Here is a 20,247-nt window from a genome sequence, read left to right on the forward strand (position 1 = left end):
TTAGCTCCAAAATCTCCAGCTAAGCCTGTGTCAATGCAGCTTTCACACTGGGGTGGTTTCACTGCGTTACCGCTAAGGATGATCAAAGATATGCAAATTGTTTTGAATTGATGCCAATTTATGCCAATTGTTATGCAAATGTATGCAGTTTGAAAATGGATCAATCAATTTAAACCCAGGTTTGAATTGATTGGTCCTTTTTCAAGCTGCATATATTTGCATAAAAATTTGCATAATTTCTGAACAATTTGTATCTCATTGATCATCCCTAGCTACCGAACGGTAACACTAAGGCAATGAAATTCTATGGGGCCTTTCACACCTGACTGGTGCGATGTGCCGGAAGTGACGTTTTCGATGCACAGTCGATGAGCAATGTTAGGCAGAACAGAAGTCATGTAAGTCTATGGTGACACAGCTTTTTATTAAGTTTTTCGCGTTGGCGTTGCGGCACGCAAGTGTATTTTTTCAATACACTTTTGCGCAATTCGGATTTACGCCACAGGAAGTGAGCACTAGAGCCTCAGTTCCTGCGTGGCTTTCGGCCAGAAGTAGGATTACTGACTACCGCTAGTACACAGTGTAAAACCGGCCTTAAAGGGAACCAGAGGTGAGAGGGATATGGAGGCTTCCATATTTATTACCTTGTAAAGAATGCCAGTTGCCTGGCCACCCAGTTGATCTTCTGTCATAAACAATGTCTAAGTTAAAACCCTGGAACCAGCATATGGTTAATCCAGTAAAACCTGAGTACCTGATCTGCCGCATGCTTGTTCAGGGTCTATGGCTAAAAGTATTAGAGACACAGGATCAGGAGGACAGCCAGGCAACTGGTATTGTTTAAAAGAAAATCAATATGGCAGCCTCCATATCCCTCTCACCTCAAGTTCAAAGGGAACCCGAGGTGAGCGGTAAATGGAGGCTGACATGTTTATGTCCTTTTAAATACTGCACATTGCCTGGCTGTCCTGCTGATCCTCTGCCTCTATTACTTTAAGCCACGGACCCCGAACAAGCATGCAGATCAGACGTCTATGACAAATCTGACAAGATTAGCTGCATGCTTGTATCAAGTGTGTGATTTAGACCCTACTGACCAGAAAGACCAGCAGGACTGCCAGGCATCTGGTATTGTTTAAAAGGAAATAAATATGGCAGCTTCCATAAGTCTCACGTCTAGGGTTCTTTTTAAAGTGAACGGGAACCCATTATTAAATAAAAAAGTCAGATACTCACCTAAGGAGAGGGAGGCTCTGGGTCCCATAGAGCATTCCCTCTCCTCTCCCGGTCCCCGCTGTTGCGCTGGCTCCCCTGTAGCGGTATTCAACCGTTTTGTTCAAATACCGCTGTTTCCCCACCGAAGGGAGGCTTCGGAAGCCGAGTCCTCCCGAAGACAGGCGGCTCAATACGGCGCACGTGCGAGTGCGTCATGGAGTGCGCAGTGTAGCCTGAGTGCTCCCGAAGATGGGCCGCTCTACACTGCGCACTCTATGACGCACTCGCACGTGCGCCGTATTGAGCCGCCTGTCTTCGGGAGGACTCGGCTTCCGAAGTCCCCTCGGTGGGGGATTTGAACGGGGGAGCCAGCGCAGCACCGGGAGAGGAGAGGGAAGGCTCATTAGGACCCGAGCCTTCCCTCTCCTTAGTGAGTATCTGACTTTTTTTTTTATTTAATTACGGATTCCCATTAGCTTTAAACAAAAGACAAAAAAATATTCACATTCCATACACATGATGTTGGTGAACAGCCAGGAGTTCTGCTCTGCTCTCTGCTCTGGCACTTTGGATTTATACTTTTTCCACCCCAGGCCAACTTTCTTGCAGCTTCCCTTCCATGTGCAGCACCCCCTCCTATCCCTTGTGCAGCCCCCTCTTCCATGATTAACATTCATATACAGCAGCCCCATTCAGTTTTATAACGATCCTTTTCAAAGCAGCTCCCCATTTCCAGATCATACTCCTTATTTGCAGCGTCTGTATTCTGTTTGCAGTCTCTTCTTTCATATGCAGCAATCCCTCTTGCATGTCCAGCCGCCCCTTGGCCAGTTGCCGCCCGAGGCCAGGGCCTTTCATGAAATGGGGCCCTGCCTCTATACTAGTATCAGGACCGGGAAGCGACTGCATAAAAAGGATGAGGGGGCATCATTGACCACCTGGAGAGCGTAACGGAGCACAAAGCTAGAGTAATGCACAGCCACCTTCTCTGAAGAATAAGAAAGAGGGGCACAGCCTGGAATAAAATTTGAAATGGGCAGGCAAATATGCATTTTTTTCTATAAACTTTGCCCCCACAAAAGCAGCAAGCGCTCTGAGCAGCCAGTATTGGAGCATAAGAGCCAATAAGATTCCACTATTGATGTGCTATATAGACTCCGATATTTGACTTCCGTCTATTATTGGCAACAAACAGAGGACATTAAATCCTCCTCAGCTGCTTCTTATCCCCTCAGGATCTCCTTCTGCCCTCCTGGCTCTCCAGACTTCTGAGCTGGCGATGCTGAGGGACTACAAATGTTCCAAGAGAAACTGCTGATCTGTATTCTTTATTTGTATTTACTGACTAGTTGGTATAACTATCTTTCTTTATCATACTGTAAAAGGTCATGTGACACTGCTCACCACTGCACTGTATTTGTGGGCATATTTCCTATAAGAAGTGCCAGTTTAAAGGACAACTGAAGTGAGAGGGATATGGAGGCTGCCATATTTATATCCTTTTAAACAATACAAATTTCCTGGTTGTCCTGCTGATCTTCTGCCTCTAATACTTTTAGCCATAGACCCTGAACAAGCATGCAGATCAGGTGTTTCAAAGAGATCAGCAGGGTTGCCAGGCAACTGGTATTATTTAAGGGGAACCCAAGCCAAAACTCAAGTTCAAAAAGAGAGAATTACCTCAGGATCCTATTGAGGCTTCTCTCTGTGCTCCGATGTCCCTCCTAACTGAGAGCGCCCCCCCTCCACATCGGGGCCATGCTCCTCTCCTGTTACTAGCGTGGCTGTGCAGTAGCCACATAGGCAAGGCTGCACATGCTCAGTAGCACGAGTGGCTCCGGATTACTAAACATGTGTGGGCGTGGTCGAGCTGATGGAAGAGGAGCTGCACAGCCCTGATATGATCAGCAACAATGCCTTGGCGCTAATCTTCCAGGGGCCACACTCAGCGACAGGAAACATCTGAGCACTGAGGGAAGCCTCAATAGGATCCCGAGGCTTCCCTCTCTTTAGGTAAAGATCTCATTTTGTTCCCAAACCTTGGCTCTGGTACACTTTAAGAGGAAATATGGAAGCGTCCATATCCCTCTCACCTCAGGTGTGTACAGTTACTGCTACATCTGATCCTCCTTACAAATGATAATCTATTCTGAGTAAATGAGGACATTCTGCACTTCAGCTGTAAATCTGGATTGGCTGTCACTAAACCTTCAGTGACCCCCCCCCCCCCCCCCCAGTGGACACTCAGCTGCGTCTTCACAGATGCGCTCCCCTCCCTGTATGGGCGTGGCCACACTGTGCAGGTGCCAGTAGGTTCAAGCCTACAGAATAGGGCGGACCCATACAGGCATGGAGAAAAAAGCCTTGCATGAGCGTCTCCATGCTACTGCGCAGGCTGCACTTTGTGCCAGTGTGACTGCGAGAAAATCTTTAACCTTAATGTCACACATAATAACACACACACCGTATGCGTTCCCCATAGCCTTAGGTTCAGCTAACGTGGAAGACCGTGTATTACAATGCGCACTGTGAACAAAAATACATCCGTAAAAAAGTGCAGTAGGAAAGCTGGCTATACATCTAGCGATATTGGGGCCCAAATGACCATCTGATTCGATAATTTTATTAAATCTAACACAAATTGGCACCGCAACAGGCATGCCCACTCGACAATTTGACAGATTACGGGCCAAAGTCGTCAAATTTATTGGTTGCGCAAATTTCGGGCTGACATGGTTGGTCGGGTGGGCATAATATCACGACAATTGACGAATCCCTGGCCACTGTCCCCCCCAATGTAAATGTCTCCCCCCCCCGATGCATTGCAAGTCTCACCGTCTCCAGCCAGAGGTGATGTCACAAGGCTGATCCTCGAGAGATCTCATGCTGAAATCGATCTGGAATCGGCCTGTGGTGTCTGGGCAGCCAACAGCTCTCTCTCTGATCAGATTTGATTACAGAGAGAGATCTGTCTCTTGGTCGATCTGCCCATAATCGCTAGATGTATGGCCACCTTGTGTGTACCCAACAGAAGCAGATACTGATGGCATGTTTTACCTTTATCTGTTGCTTCTTCTGCTTCAGTGCAGACCAGCAGCTGGAGGACACTGCCTGATGACACACAAAAACAAAGGAGTTCATGTTTCACAGCTGAAGAGACAAGTCACACTGCGAGAAGAGTCTTGTAAACTTTTCAGAGCACAGTACCTTATAACACACAAACATTAACTGCTTGTCACCCAATCTGAAGGTTTATAATGGAGATTAGTGTAATTTGCCTTCTGAAAGGGAACCATAGACGAACGAAGTTTAAAAATGAAAAAAAGATGTTATGGTGGCCATACATGGTACAATTTTTTCATACAATCTTACCATTTCTATGTAGTATAAGGGTCAATTAAGTGAATATACTGAAAAGATAATTTAGACAGTTCCCTTATATTACATAGAAATGGTAAGATTGTATGAAAAAATTGTACCATGTATGGCCACCATTATACATACCTGGGGCTTCCTCCAGCCCCAGAAGCTTGGATCGCTCCCACGCCGCCGTCCTCCGCTGCCTCTACCGCCGGTACCGGGTCCTGTCACTTCCGCCGGACACGGGCGGTCTTCCGCATGCACAGGGGCTCCCTCCGGCTCATTACGCATGCGCAGTACGGAGGGAGCACACTGCACTTGTGTCGATTGGCCGAAATGACAGGACCCGGTACCGGCGGACAGAGGCAGCGGAGAAATGCGGCGTGGGAGGTAGCCCCAGGTATGTATAAATATGTTATTTTATTTGTTTCTGGTTCTCTTTAAAGGGGTTCTTTGCAGGAGTTAAAAAAAACCCCGAAAAACGACCTGGGGCTTCTATCGCCCCCTCGTAGCTGTCATGTCCCACGCCGTCCTCCTATGATCCTTCGTTTCCTGGCGCCGGTGTTGGTCTAATTACGCGTTTAATTAGACTGCGGCTGTGCGCTCATTTCCACGCGCGTCATCGGGAGCTTACTGCACAGGGGCAGTACAAGAGGCCTTTGTACTTCTCCTGCACAGTAAGCTCCACTTAATAGTTTTCCTTTGGTGTATATGCAGAGCCTCTGTTTGGGTTCAAGGTGCGTTTGCAGTTTCTGGGGGGGCTCAGCGCATCTCTGAGCTGAGGCCATTCAGAGGCGGCCTGGTGATGCACTGATCCCACTTTTTTTGCGCAATTCTCAATTTTACTGGTAGCGCGCCCAGGCTATGCATATGCATAGGTAGAATTTAGTTAGTGTTAGGTCCCCTCCCATGGAGGAAAGACTTCTTCGACAGTGGGAGGGACAAGTACCTAACAAATTGCAAATTGTTAGTGAAACTAACATCCTCCAAGTGGTAGACAGGTCATGTGTATGCTCATTGTGTATTTGAATCCCATGAGTGGGGTGTGCACTTTTTTGCAGGTAAGCACTCATCTGTTTTTAAGTAGCGCTGTTCATTTCTTTGCTATGTTTGATTGATTTATTTCTGGTCAGCTGCTCCCACTTAATAGTTTTCCTTTGGTGTATATGCAGAGCCTCTGTTTGGGTTCAAGGTGCGTTTGCAGTTTCTGGGGGGGCTCAGCGCATCTCTGAGCTGAGGCCATTCAGAGGCGGCCTGGTGATGCGCTGATCCCACTTTTTTTGCGCAATTCTCAATTTTACTGGTAGCGCGCCCAGGCTATGCATATGCATAGGTAGAATTTAGTTAGTGTTAGGTCCCCTCCCATGGAGGAAAGACTTCTTCGACAGTGGGAGGGACAAGTACCTAACAAATTGCAAATTGTTAGTGAAACTAACATCCTCCAAGTGGTAGACAGGTCATGTGTATGCTCATTGTGTATTTGAATCCCATGAGTGGGGTGTGCACTTTTTTGCAGGTAAGCACTCATCTGTTTTTAAGTAGCGCTGTTCATTTCTTTGCACAGTAAGCTCCTGATGACGGGCGGGAGCGAACACTATTTGTCTAATTAGACGAATATTAGATCGGGACCAGTGGCGGGAAACCGAAGATCGTAGGAGGCCGGTGCGGTACTTGACAGCTGCAGGGGGCCTGATAGAAGCCCCAAGTAAGGTTTTTTATTTTACCACCACCAAAGAAGCCCTTTAAAACAGAAGGTATCTGCGATAATTTAGCTGTAAGTAAGCAACTGGTTTCCCACAATGCACCACTAATGAATATGCAAATCATCTCTTTATACCCCTGAAGCTTGGCTTACATCCAAAACCGCCGGTGTATAGCACGCCTATAGCTTATACATTTTACAGAGCCACATCAACCCGACATGCAGACAGCTTGTTTCAGACTTTTGGTCCTCCTCAGTGCATGGCAGGGATTGATATGGCTGTAGGGGATAGGGGCTTGGACCAGTACTACAGAATACCCAGTTAACCCATGGTGACCAAGAACCACTAGGGAAGTATAGGAGACTAAAATAGACTGAAAAGCCCTCCTACTAAAAAGCAACGCTCAGTGTAAAATGCCTTCTTAAAACAGAAGGTATTTGTGATAATTCAGCTTCTGTTTGAAGAAGGCAAATTAAACTAAACGTTGCTTTTTAGTAGGAGGGCTTTTTTTGGTCTCTTTCTTAGTACTTTCTTAGTGGTTTTGGGTTACCTCGAGCTGCTTGGGTATCCTGTTTAAAGATAATCTGTACTCTAATATTCTTACCATAAAAAGCATACCATTCTATTCCTTATGTTCCCCTGTGCCCGTCTGTGCTGTTTCTGTCACTCCCTGCTGCAATCCTGGCTTGTAATTAACAGTTTTAGGCAGTGTTTACAAACAAATGACTGGCTTCTAACCAGAGTATCATAGGCTGAGAACAGCTTACTGTGTGATTCATGCAGAGCTTGGAGGGGGTGTGTAAAGCTTCTGCCAATGACAAGCAGTGCTGCACATTCCACACATTCCAGCCTCAGCCCGACAGACAAGACAGAGGAAAGGAGATAAGATTTATTACAGAGACAGTGCAACTAGAAAAGTTTGCAGTAAGACAGGCCACATCAGAACAGGTATAGGAACTTATAGAATAGAAGAAATAAGGCTCAAAATTTTGTTACAGTGTCTCTTTAAATAGATTAGGTCAGTGCTGCTCAATCTTTTTTTCCGCACCTCATATTAAGATAAATCTCGTGGGCCAGAGCAAATATATATAAAAAAATGTAAATATCAACGTTTAACATTTTTCTAGTTAACATGGCATTTCTTAATGTGAAATTTGCAGCTGTTCTTCAGAAACCAGTTTCTGAATATTTGGCTCTAAATGTTTAACATTTAATCTTAATACAGAATGAATGGGTTATTGCTGTGACCAGCAGCTTTCTGGGTGACCCCCCTGCCCAGCACAAGTGCTGTGTGAGCTTGCGGGTAGTTGTGGCCTACTGTTCAGCTAGAAGCCGGGGCCTCAATTAGTTGCTCCAACCGAGCTGCGGGTGAAAGTCAGCGTGGAGCACACTTTATGGGGCCAAGAAAGTTTTTTACAAGCTGGCCAGGCAGTTGGTGATGGCTAGCAACCCCTGAGATGGGAGGACTGCAGAAGTGGCAAAGCGTTCAGAAGGGAAAGGAGAGCCGAAGCATGAAGAACCTGTCCTAACTGTTACCGGTGCCATCTCCAGCCCACAGCAGAACTTCCCTCCAATAGGAATCAGCCTTATTCTTATTGGAGGGAAGTTCCTGCAGCAACCAATGGGCGAGGGGGTCTCTAACTATCACAGCACTACTGCAGAGAATGCAAGTACGCTGTTTACATATGACGCAATTTCCGATCCTCATCCTCATGATAATGCACTTCCGCGGGCCACAAAAGTCAGCTTTGCGGGCCGCAAATGGGGTAAAAAAAAAAAGCATAGGTTGGGCACAGCTCAGCTGGATTAGTTAATAGTCACACAACTGTTCCAGATACACTGGACCTCATGGGCCAGCTTTCCTTGGGGGCAAGCAGTCAGTGTAGACAGATTAAAGAAAAATCCCTGCGCAGTCTTCAACTGATGGGGTGTTTAAGAATTGGATGGGTGCTGCTCCACAGGCTGGGTGGTGCCAGCAAATCTAATAGAAAGTACAAGAAAACAGGAGCGCACCGCTGGGCCTGATGAAGGCGTGGTTAACGCCGAAACGTCGTGACGTCAGACGACACTTCCGCGACCTGGCTCCGCCCACCGCCTCTGCTCCCACGCCAAACATCATCGCACCCCGTCGCTCTGGCCAAGCGCGGGTGAGAGGAGAGAACTACCGGCAGGCTTGACAGGCGCTTTTCATTCCTACACACTGTAAGTGTAATTTTAATGTGTGTCTATACAAAGTAAAAAAGTTTATTGCACCAGCGGTGCGCTCCTGTTTTCAGTGTAGACAGATTGCCTAAACAACTGAGTACTATTGGCTTACCACTCTCAAGACAAGGTACTAGGCTGACAGGTTCCTTGCCCGTCTACCCAATCTTCTTCCAGAGGGAGCACTCACACCTAGACCCTTAGTTTAAAAGGCTGTAACCAGAACAAATTCCTGGAAATCCAACCAATCTGTGCAACAATAGGCTTATGGGATACCCGAGGTGACATGATGAGATAGACGAGTACGTACAGGATTATGCATACAAATAATTCGATTGTGTTCCTTTTTTCTTTTCTGCCTGAAAGAGTTAACATTTAGGTATGCAAATAACAGTTTCTCTCAAGTCAGGACTTAAGAAATTACAGCCATACAACTCATTTCTTGCTGAGAACAACTTCTGAAAGCAGGGGATAGATTAAAAAAAAGGTGCTTGGTGGTTTATACATTTTAGCTTCTGGGACAATGAAAGACTGTGTCAGCATATGAGACAAAACAGCATAAAACATTATTTTCTTAGCTGATACACAAAAATAAAACTGCAGGATTCTAAAAAAAGTAATTTTTAGGAGATATACAATTGTTTATCTCATCAGTTTATTTTCACTTTGGGTTTCCTTTAAAAGCGAAAAAAAAAAAAAAAAAAAAACGCATAATATAATGATTTGTATGTGTAGTACTGATAATTAATAGAACGTTAGTAGCAAAGAAAATGGTCTCATTTTAATTTTTAGATATATAGCTTTTTTATAACATTGCATCATTCTGTCATATTTGCAGTTACAGGCCACACTCTGTATTTTAAACTATAACACAAGCAGAACTAATGACCCTTTTAACTTCCCTGCAGTAAAAATCTTATGTTAGATTTTAGCTGCTTGAGAGCAGCAAGCTCTGTTCTTACCAAAAGAATTTACTATTTGTGTGTATTATGCTTTAATTTTGGCTTCTTTAGCCAGCAATTTCTCCTTTATTCTTGCTATCAGTTCTATTGCGGCATACTACAACTCCCAAGCTCCTTAGTGCCAGGAAGGGGAAGTGATGCGGCGTTGTATTACGCTGCAGCTCTCTTCCCCTATTGTGCGCGGCCGCGCACATCATGTTAGGCCACGCCCCTTTATTTCCTGTCGTTCCCGGCCGGAGCGTTTATTAGCCGCAGACACTAGGGGTATTGCATGCCCAGAGGAAGCCGCCATAGCGCAGAGCGGCGAATCGCGATGGCCCCATGGTTGCTAGCCATGACCCACTAATCTAGGTGTCTGCCTTGGTAAGTTCTCGGTGCTCTCCTTATTTTCACTCCTTTGGCACTACTTGCACCTTATTTCACTTTGGTGAATCTTGCACTTGACACTTTAGATCCGCTCTGGATTCGTTTCCCCTATAGATTACTCCTTGCACTAATCGTGTTGCACTATTTTTTATTCACTCAATTATGGTTTATTTTCTGAGTACTGTAGTTTACCAGGCAAACGGACCTGAAGGGACCCATTATTGCATTAGGATTCCCTGCCTGTGTATATGTGTTTATATATATATTTATGCTAATTGACATTGTTGCACCCTTAATATACTCATTGGATGCATGGGAATTCAATGTTTACATGAACTTTGTCATGGCAGTTCAGCCTACTTGTTTTTAAGTGTTTTTATTCATGTTTGAATAAAGTTGAATTGTATTCATTATGGTCTGAGTGGTGCGGTTACTAAAGGGAAATTCTTTTCTTGGTTTGTCCTGCAGTAAAAATCTTATCTAAATCCATCTCTGACTGTTTCTTGGATGTATAAGTGCTCCAGAAAACAGGACCCAAGTTGGGTCAGAGAGCTCAGAGAAGCTTTTTTGCATAGAGAACAGCTGAAGTTTCTTAAAGTGTAACTGTCGGGTATAAAAAAAAAAATAAATTCTTTATTTGTATCTGGAAAACCAGTAATAAGGATACTAACCAGGCAATCCAAAAGTTAAAATCACTATTACTTTTCTTCTTGATAAATGATCATTCCCCAGTTTACCTGACTTATTTGGTGCGCACAACATTTGCAAAAAGGAATGCTGGGTTGTCCTTTTTTTGCTTGTCTAATTTCCCCTCAGACTTAACTAAAGCAGCCCGATTGGCTGAAGCCTCTTTTCCTCCTGTTCTCTCCTCCCACACCTCTGTTCCTCTCTGATTGGCCATGCTGAGACAATGCACTTTCTATATTGGAGGGCAGGCAATGCATACACAATCAGGCAGAGGAGGGTAAGGGAGGAAATTACATCAGGATTGGCTTCAAATAGCCACAGTTTAAATGGGAAATGCTGAAGGTCCGTACACACGCCGGACTGGAGGCAACGACGGGTCCGTCGTTACCTCCCGCTGGGTGGGCGTTCCAACGACAGTCCGGCGTGTGTACGCACTGTCGGCAGACTGATACGGCTGTTTCTGAGCGAACTGAGCATACTGCTGAATAAAGCCAGGCACACACGGGGGAACTACTTACTGGATACTTTCTTGTTTATTTAGCATTATTGCAACGTAGCCTCCACAGCCCGACTCGAGTTTCGGCTCTCGCCTTCGTCCCCTGACGAAGGCGAGAGCCGAAACTCGAGTCGGGATGTGGAGGCTACGTTGCAATAATGCTAAATAAACAAGAAAGTATCCAGTAAGTAGTTCCCCCGTGTGTGGCTGGCTTTATTCAGCAGTATGCACTATTGCCGTCTATTGTCTTACAGTATACGTGCTGCATCACTCTGACTTCCAGTCAGCAGCCACCGACAACCAGCGTGACACGCAGGACAGCGGAAGCCGGAAACCTTGGGGCAGTCACGTGATCGGGGAAGCTGCCCAGCCGTATCCAGAGAGCAGAGCTCGTACGGGCAGATGGCGATACTGCCAGCCCTGGGATATCGGGATTACAGCAAGTAATTTGAGGCAATCTACGTGGATCCTGAGGTGGGAAACCATCAAGACAGGTACTGTTTTCCACTATCTCTGAACCCCTGCTAACCAGCAGGATTGTCTGTCGTTGCGCTGAGGTACTTTGTTTTTCATTGACTGTCACTTGGGGCATTGGAGCCAGCCCACCTCATAGCAGCAGTACCTTCATTTTGCGCTCCTTTCATTGCTTTTATTTATTGGGGAATCAACTTCAGTATTGTTGATTGAAAGCCACACACTACAAGCGAAATCCTGAATCCACCTTCACCAATCTGTCTGACCGATGTTGTGTCTCCATGCTCTGAATGCAAAATTGATTCGATTTCAGATTGAATGACACATAAAAAGTAGGTAATTCTGATTACTGATACCTTGCATCCTGCTTGATCGACTAAGCTGGTCGATTCGACATGACCGTGGGCAGCACGGTGGCGTAGTGGTTAGCTCTCTCGCCTTGCAGCGCTGGGTCCCTGGTTCAAATCCCGGCCAGGGCACTATCTGCAAAGAGTTTGTATGTTCTCTCCGTATCTGCGTGGGTTTCCTCCGGGCACTCCGGTTTCCTCCCACATTCCAAAAACATACAGATAAGTTAATTGGCTACCTCTAAAAAAAAAAAAATTGGCCCTAGACTACAGTACTTACACTACATAATATAGACATATGGCAATGGTAGGGATTAGATTGTGAGCTCCTTTGAGGGACAGTTAGTGACAAGATTATATATATATATATATATATACACATACACTGTACAGCGCTGCGTAATATGTCGGCGCTATATAAATACTAAATAATAATAATAATAATGATATCAGCCACTTTTCATCGATTGGGCATACTGGAACATACTCAATTCACTCTCGTGATCGAATCGAAGGGTCGATCGTACAGTAAAATTGCTAGATGTATGGGCACCTTTAGTTGTACTACACATACAAATCCTTATCTCATAAGTTTATTTTCACTTCAGATTCCCTTTAAAGCTGCACGACTCACAGTTACCAACTTACATTTTCAGTTTTTATGAATCAAGGGCTGAAAAATTTGGGGGGAGAGTTAAATGCTAAGAAGGTGCAAGTGATTTTTTTTTTTTATTACTGTGACAGTCCCCATTCAGTTACTATTATTTAATTGACCCCTTTCTGAAATAAGAGGTTTTATCTTAAAGGGATACTGTAGGGGTGTCGGGGGGAAATGAGTTGAACTTACCCGGGGCTTCTAATGGTCCCCCGCAGACATCCTGTGCCCGCGCAGCCACTCACCAATCCTTCGGCCCCGCCTCTGGTTCACTTCTGGAATTTCCGACTTTAAAGTCTGAAAACCACTGAGACTGTGTTGTCGTGTCCTCACTTCCCCTGATGTCACCAGGAGAGTACTGTGCAGTCCCAGTATGGTCTGTGCCTGCGCAGTACGCTCCTGGTGACATCAGCGGGAGCGAGGACACGGCAATGCAGGCGCAGTGGTTTTCAGACTTTAAAGTCTGAAATTCCAGAAGTGAACCGGAGGCGGGGCCGGAGGATCGGTGAGTGGCTGCGCCAACACAGGATGTCTGCAGGGGACCATTAGAAGCCCCGGTTGAGTTCAACTTATTTTCCCCTGACCCCCCCACAGTGTCCCTTTAACCTTTCTTGGATGAAGCCGGCACCATCAGAATGCTCTTTTACTTATTTATTAAAAGACTGTCATAATAGTACAGAAGTACAGTAGTAACGTTTCGGAGAAATGACCTAGCTCCTTTATCAAGCAATGACAGCCTCCTGATAAAAGAGCTAGGTCATCACTCCGAAACGTTGCTACTGTACTTCTGTACTAGGACGACAGCCTTTTAATAAATAAGTAAAAGAGCATTCGGATGGTGCCGGCTTCATCCTTCTTTGATACAGAACTCGAGTGGTGATCAAGCTTGCCGAGGCACATCTGTTGAACGCGATTGGGGTTGTGCTTTTCTCCTACGTTTCATCTTAACCTTTCTTGGAAATTATTTACAATGACCCCTTGTCTAACCTGTTTTTGCCTGAGGAAGCGGGTAAGCCCGCAAAACGCGTTGCAGTGGAGTTTTTGTTGTACCTTTTTCTTACTGAATAAAGACCTTTCTTGAAAATGCCACGGAATGTCTCACTATCTGGAGGTAAGTCAACCACTACCTTCCTTTTAAACAGTTAACGCATTTTATCCTGATACATTTGTCATTATCTATAACCTAAACAGCCTAGGCTAAACATCACTGGGAGGGTGTAGTTAAATACCAATATGCAGCAAAAGATAAAGGAAATTTTTCTGATGCCGAAACCAGGAGAATTACCATAAAAAAGTGGTTATCCTGAATGATTTACTGCACTCTACGATGTGTCACTACAGGGCCTCTTAGGGTTGCTTTAAATTTAAACTGAATACCTTCAAATAATGGAAAATCTGGAATCTGTCTTCTGCTTTCCTACGAGCCAATTTTTCAAAAGATAAAAAGGACATTCTAATGGAAACTCCTGCGCTGGGGTTTGGGGGGCCAGAGATGAGGTTCACATCCGTCTCTCTCTCACATTAACCCCACCGACGCCAATGTTTACATTCGCTGCTGTCTACCGACCCCTGACCAGTAAGAGATGACAACATTGTCTTCTGCTACTGTGCGATCTCTGGGGGTTCCCGTAACTCACGGAAAAGCAGAGATCTGACTTCTGAGGCTAGAGGAATGCGTAATTTGTCTTGTGGGTAATGAAAGCCACCGGTCTGGCCTTCAGACAGACATCAGGATATCTTTCTGGCTTTTCTGGTGTTTTGCATTCGGCTGCTTCTGTTGTGGCGGATTCCGTGCCAAGCTGAGCACTTTCAAACCCCTCGCAGATCATTCCACTGGAAAATGATGGAATGTGGAGGGAGCCATATGATACAATCATTTTTTTTGTAACATTCTGATGAGCCAAACATGAAATAGTTCAACCAGACTCTGTAATTTGCCCAAATAAGGACTGAAAACTACGATGTAAGGATAATGAAGGCAAAATGTATTATTTTTCAGTGATGTTTTTTCTATTGGTGTACGGGATTACAGGCAGAAATGTTTTACCACCCCGTAAGAGGAAGACAAGCCAATAAAAAATGAATCCCTTGAAGGGCAGGACACTTAAAGAGGAGCTGTTAGGTATAGGGTCTCAGAGAAAATAAACACCTATCAGTAGCTAAAGATTGGCTGTACTTACATTACATATGCATTTCACTGTCCACGTTTGGATTTCACAGATTTTGTATATAGTATATGCAGAGATAGATGCTCCTGACAGCTCATGGCAGGCTCCATGTTTGTGAAGCCAAATGTGTCATCATGTCCTGCCTGCTTCTGATCACAGATAAGCTGGTTCTTGAACAACACGGTGTGCAGTGAATATTAATGAGCCATGTGGCTAGGAACAATAGCTGACTCCTGCAGTGTAGTCTGCCCGAGATTTATCAGTGCTTTGCGCTGGACTGATTAGAAGCTCCTGTACCGTCTCATTAGCAGACGAGGGGAGGGCCCCAGAATGCTTTGCAGTTTAGCTGCGGCTTGCGTCTTTATGGGTCTATAACAGACTTTAAGATAAGCACACATCAAAGGTAACTGAAATGTTTATCTTCACTAATGGCTTTTGAGCTTCCTTCTAAACTGTTTAACACAGGAGAATAGAGGTTTAAATTAGCTTCTGCAGCCTGACAGTTACTCTTTAAGGTGCCCATTGACGGTAGAATTTTTTTCATGAGATGCGATCTTTTAATCGGACAAAGAAAAAAAATATCTGGTGGCTTCTTCCCTCATCCACTAGACTACCAATACAAGGGTTAGTTCACAAAAACCTTTATTTTGTTTAGTCACCCAAAGACTGCCAGGCTACCTCCAAGGTTCCACTAAGGGCCTGCAACTAGAAGCACACACTGACTCTAGGAACCAGCCCCCTCCTCTGATTTCAATGGGAGGGTAGTTGAGGGACACCTCAGACACATCTCCTTCTGCATCCTATTTCGGAGAGGTGGTAAGAAACAGGTTGGTCAAGCCACCCCAGTGGGCAATGACAGGGGGGTAAACGCTGGAGATCAGTTGGGTAGTGATGGTTGATGTATCACCGTATCTCAGTCAAGCTCATTTACTGTAGATCCCATCAGAAAGCTGAATGAGAATCCATCTAACCTCTAGTGCTCTACTCCTCCATGCAGCACAGTGTTATGTGGCCAGTGACCCTCAAACCCATCCATGAAAATTGAATGCTGTGGTATATCCCACTTTCAACTGATAAACTGGATGCAACACACTACCGTCATATTTGATGACTGATGGAATCTGCCATAAATATTGAGTTTAGATCTAGCACTAGAGCTTTTCTGGACAGAGTGGGCAGTGGTGTAGGTTGCATAGGTTGCGATCGTACAGGGGCCAGAGGACCAGAGGTCCCACCAGGGCTGCTGTATTACATCTTCATTGGTGCTGTGTTGGTAATGACCATCACTTTATGTGCTTAGAAGAAGAATAGTACAGTAGAGCAGGGCTTCCCAGCCCTGTCCTCAAGTACCACCAACAGTGCATGCTTTGTGGAAATCCACGGAGGTAGATAATCAGCTCTGCTGAGACACTAATTACCCCACCTGTGCATGTTTCTGGTTTTCGGCACTGTTGGTGGGCCTGGAGGACAGGGTTGCTAAGCCCTGCAGTAAAGTCCCAGTTACCTGGAACTCAGCTACCCAGATGACTCAACCAACCAGCACATATAGCCGGCAGTACTCACAGTGGTGAAGGCCAACTTCTTAGACTTGTTGTGGGCTCTGCTGTGCTTGTGATAGAACCCTGCCCTTGCCAATTTACAATCAGCATTGGATTATATTTGCATGGTGAACAGTTACACAATGCCCCTAGCTTCTGTCCAACAGGGGAGGCTACAGTTAAGCAGTTTTCCAAACACAGGAAAGCAGCTGTATAGCAACATACCCAATCCACCTGCTCTCCAACTCTGGAAATACGGCCTTGTGGCAGTCTGTACTGCAGGAATGGGGCTGCTTGGTTTTCTATGAGCTCCAACAGCAACACGTTTCCTTCCTGTCCCGTCAGTGTGACACAAAGCAGAACGGGAACAAGCAGGCACTCGTCAATTAGTTTGGCAAGTAGAAGGATCACAGCTTCTGGTCTTGAATGTTTAAAAAACAAAGTCAGCAATGACAACTCCCATATTTCCCTGCTGACAGTTCTTGGGCATTCTGTGAGTCTTTTAAGCTGGAACAAGTTCGTTGCAAATGACTTGTCATTAATTACAGACGCACATGGCAATAACGAGACCACAATTTCTTCCTTATGTTTGTGCACAAATAAAACCACATGGAGGGTGTGAAAAAACAGAGAACAAAAAGTGTTGCATAGCCACACACATTATTCAGGTTATTCACGTATACGTTTTATGTATCTCTTCTTAGCCCCAAGCAGTTGACATTACTTTATGTACTGTTCTTAAAAAGGAACCGTAGTGAAAATAATGAATAAAATTGCTTTTTTTTTCCTTTTTCAATATTCATTTATACATTTAATCAGTGTTTGCCCATTGTAAAATCTTTCCCCTCTCCCTGATTTATCTTCTGCAATGTATCACTGGTGGTGACATCTTTAGTTCTGCCAGGTGATCTGTACGAATGTTCGTTACTAAGAGTTCTATGCACAGAGGCAGATACTGTTTGCTTGGCAGTTGGAAAAAGCCGTTATTTCCCACAATGCAACCAGGCTCCTCCCACGGTGTGATGTCAGGACCTAGGTGTTGACATCACACTGTGGGAGAGGTTTCACCCCAATATCAGCCAAACACACAGCTGTCGTGTGAACCAGTGTTTGTGGTTTTTAATTTTTGTTTTTTTAGCGGCTTACAGGATGTGGGTGACAGGTGAGTGGTTAGAGAGGGACCCCTGTGGAAGGGAAACATGCACGGCGCGGGTCCTGCTAGCGATGTAATCTACGATTACGTCCAACCGAAACCTCCCACCTGAATGCTGCCTAATTTATGCAATTCCTGCTAGATTTAGTACGGCAGGCAAAGGGTGTATAACTGTGCACTGGATTGGCTGACAGGCGCCTGCTGACCAGATAAAGGTGGGAAATTGCTAGAGCTGGGAGTGAGCAATTGTGTGTGTTGCTGTCAGCATTCAGTATAGATTTCAATACTATTGGGAATGTGCCCCGGATAGAAAATAGGGAGCTCTAATGTAGCGATCCACACTTGAGCGCACCACTATGCTCAGGATAGTACCAGGTTTCTGTATAGGAGGATCGGTTTAGACAAAATGAAGTCACAAACCAGAAGTCTGCTTCCAGATTTTTAGTCTCAAACTTTATTATATTCACAAAATATTTTTTCTTCAAAATGGTAGAAAAGTTTTTTTGTAAACAACAATAAAGATATAAACAATAAAGATATAAACAATAAAGATACTTCGTAGTACAGATATAGAAGATCAATAGATTGAGCAGATCGTAGACACGGTGTGCTTTGTTTGATGAAATAAAACATTTCAGAAATATTAGTTCTTATATTATAATACTTTATTTCATCAAACAAAGCACACCGTGTCTACGGTCTGCTCAATCTATTGATCTTCTATATCTGTACTACGAAGTATCTTTATTGTTGTTTACAAAACATTTTTTCTACCTTTTTGAAGAAAAAAGATTTTTTGAATATAATAAAGTTTGAGACTAAAAATCTGGAAGCAGACTACTGGTTTGTGGCTTCATTTGGTCTAAACCGATCCTCCTATACAGAAACCTAGCATTCAGTATAGAGGCAGTGGGGGTGAATTCCCTGGTGGTGAGAGGTCCAGGCAGAGCCGGGACAAGGTCCTCCGGCACCCAAGGCTGAGACACCAAAGTGCGCCCCTCCATCCCTCCCACCCAACCATCACACACGGATTGCTATTAGACTAAGAGGCGCCACAGGGCCCACAACCTCCCCAACACCTTAATATCTAGTTATCTGGCTTGCAGTCACTGCTATGTATCCCCTTTTCTTATTTCTTTCTGCTTCAAACACAATTAGGAATGACAGCTGAATGAATTGTGCGCCCCCTCCTACACTGCGCCCTGAGGCTGGAGCCTCTCCAGCCTATGCCTCGGCCCAGCCCTGGGTCCATGGCCCAACTGCACTTCCCTCTAAGTATCGCATGATGGTTTGGGGGCCCCAGTCAGTGAGAGAGCCCGGGGCCCCCAGCTGTCGTGTGAACCAGTGTTTGCAGTAGAGGAAACACTCAGAATAATCCAGAAAGCTTCCCAATCGAGCTCACCGTTCCAGTGCTGGGACCCTCTGAACATATTCGTCAAGGGCAACAAGAATATTCAACAAGAAAAAGTTTGTGTGGCCACGCTCCTGTCCATGTACAGGCGCAACCACACTGCGCAGGCTTTTAAAAATAAAAAAAAACCCTGAGAATCCCCGAAGATAAGGTGGACTAGTCCAAAACCTGTCAGATCTGTCAAAATTGTACTACTTACTATGACAGCAATATAGAAAAAAAGTAATTTAGGCTATTTTCACGCTTACTGCATCGCAGTACTCTCCCCCGCCGCAGCACATCACAAGGGCAATGTAAGTCTGTGGATACTTACACACTATTGCGATGCAGTGCAACGGAAGTAGCGAAATCACTGCAAGCCCGCCGCAAACTCTGCAGTGCGTTGCCACATGATCCATGCCTACCGCATGGCTTATGCAGCAATGCAAGTATGTGGTAATGCGGTAGTATGTGAATGCGGTAGTATGTGGTGTGCATGAGCAACCGGTAGCGGTATGCATGTGTAGAGCGACGGTATTTGAGTGATGTACTTTCTGTCCAGCGGTATGTACTGTATTTTTTGGTCTATAAGACAATTTTTCTCCCCCAAAAGTGGGATAAAATAAGTCACTGCATCTTATAGTCCACATGCAGGGAGTTCCTGACTTGTGAACACCTTTCAATACAAACCTCCAACCCGCCGCAATGCTGAGGACTCCCTGTACTGTGCCCATGCAGAGGAGGACAGAGGGGGACACAAAGGAGCATTGAGGATGACACAAGGGGGACACAAAGGGGAATCTCAGAGGACAGAGGCGGACAGAAGGAGGACACAGGGAGATACAAGTGGGTATGAAGTACAAAGGGGGCATAATCCACAAGATGCCCCTTCACCATGGTTGCACCAAGTTTACTATATATATTTTTTCCCCCTGGTATTTGTCCTCTAAACCCAGGTGTGTCTTATGGTCAGGAGCGTCTTATAGTTCGAAAAATACGGTATATCATTGAGTGGAGGGCGGTGCTACGCATATTACCCTTTCGGCGCACTCTGCTGCAGGGTAATACGGATGGGGACATGGATGCGGTGCGATCGTCCTGCCACTCTCTCCTGCCGCAGGACGAACAAAATACATAATATCTGAAACTAGCCTTATAGCTTGTACTACTAGTGATGGGAGTGCAATGGGGCGCACATGCGCAGTCAGTCCAGACTTGGGAAATTACCGGGACCCATAGCAGAGGATCCAGGCAGAGGAGGAGGACAGCGAATGGCCGATCAGCCCGAAAGGGGCTGGAGGAAGCCCCAGGTATGTATAAAACTTTTTTGGGGGCTCATCTCAAGTTTACTTTAAATAAATTTGGTCACTACTTGGCGTCATGCGTCACTCACAGGTAAATGGCGGCAGATGTTTACACAGGTGCTCAGTATCAGCTGTGACCCGTGACCTCCTCATTTCACCCAAATCCCGGTCCGGGACGAGCCGGCTTAGCGAGCAGAAGCCTAGCACAAGCTCTGGCAAGGTGCTGA

At 45.3% G+C, this 20,247-nt stretch overlaps 1 protein-coding gene across 3 annotated transcripts in view; it reads right to left on the minus strand.

The window, feature by feature from the left end:
* Positions 1-20,247, minus strand: part of MIGA1 (mitoguardin 1) — a 95,169-nt gene that overhangs the window by 6,924 nt on the left and 67,998 nt on the right. For all 3 annotated transcript variants that reach the window (XM_068242468.1, XM_068242466.1, XM_068242467.1), the window contains exon 14: positions 4,273-4,326. In XM_068242468.1, coding sequence (XP_068098569.1) covers positions 4,273-4,326 — 54 coding nt within the window. The remainder of the gene's footprint in view (positions 1-4,272; positions 4,327-20,247) is intronic.

Source organism: Hyperolius riggenbachi, chromosome 6 (genome assembly GCF_040937935.1).
Source record: "Hyperolius riggenbachi isolate aHypRig1 chromosome 6, aHypRig1.pri, whole genome shotgun sequence".
Taxonomy (NCBI): Eukaryota; Metazoa; Chordata; class Amphibia; order Anura; family Hyperoliidae; genus Hyperolius; species Hyperolius riggenbachi.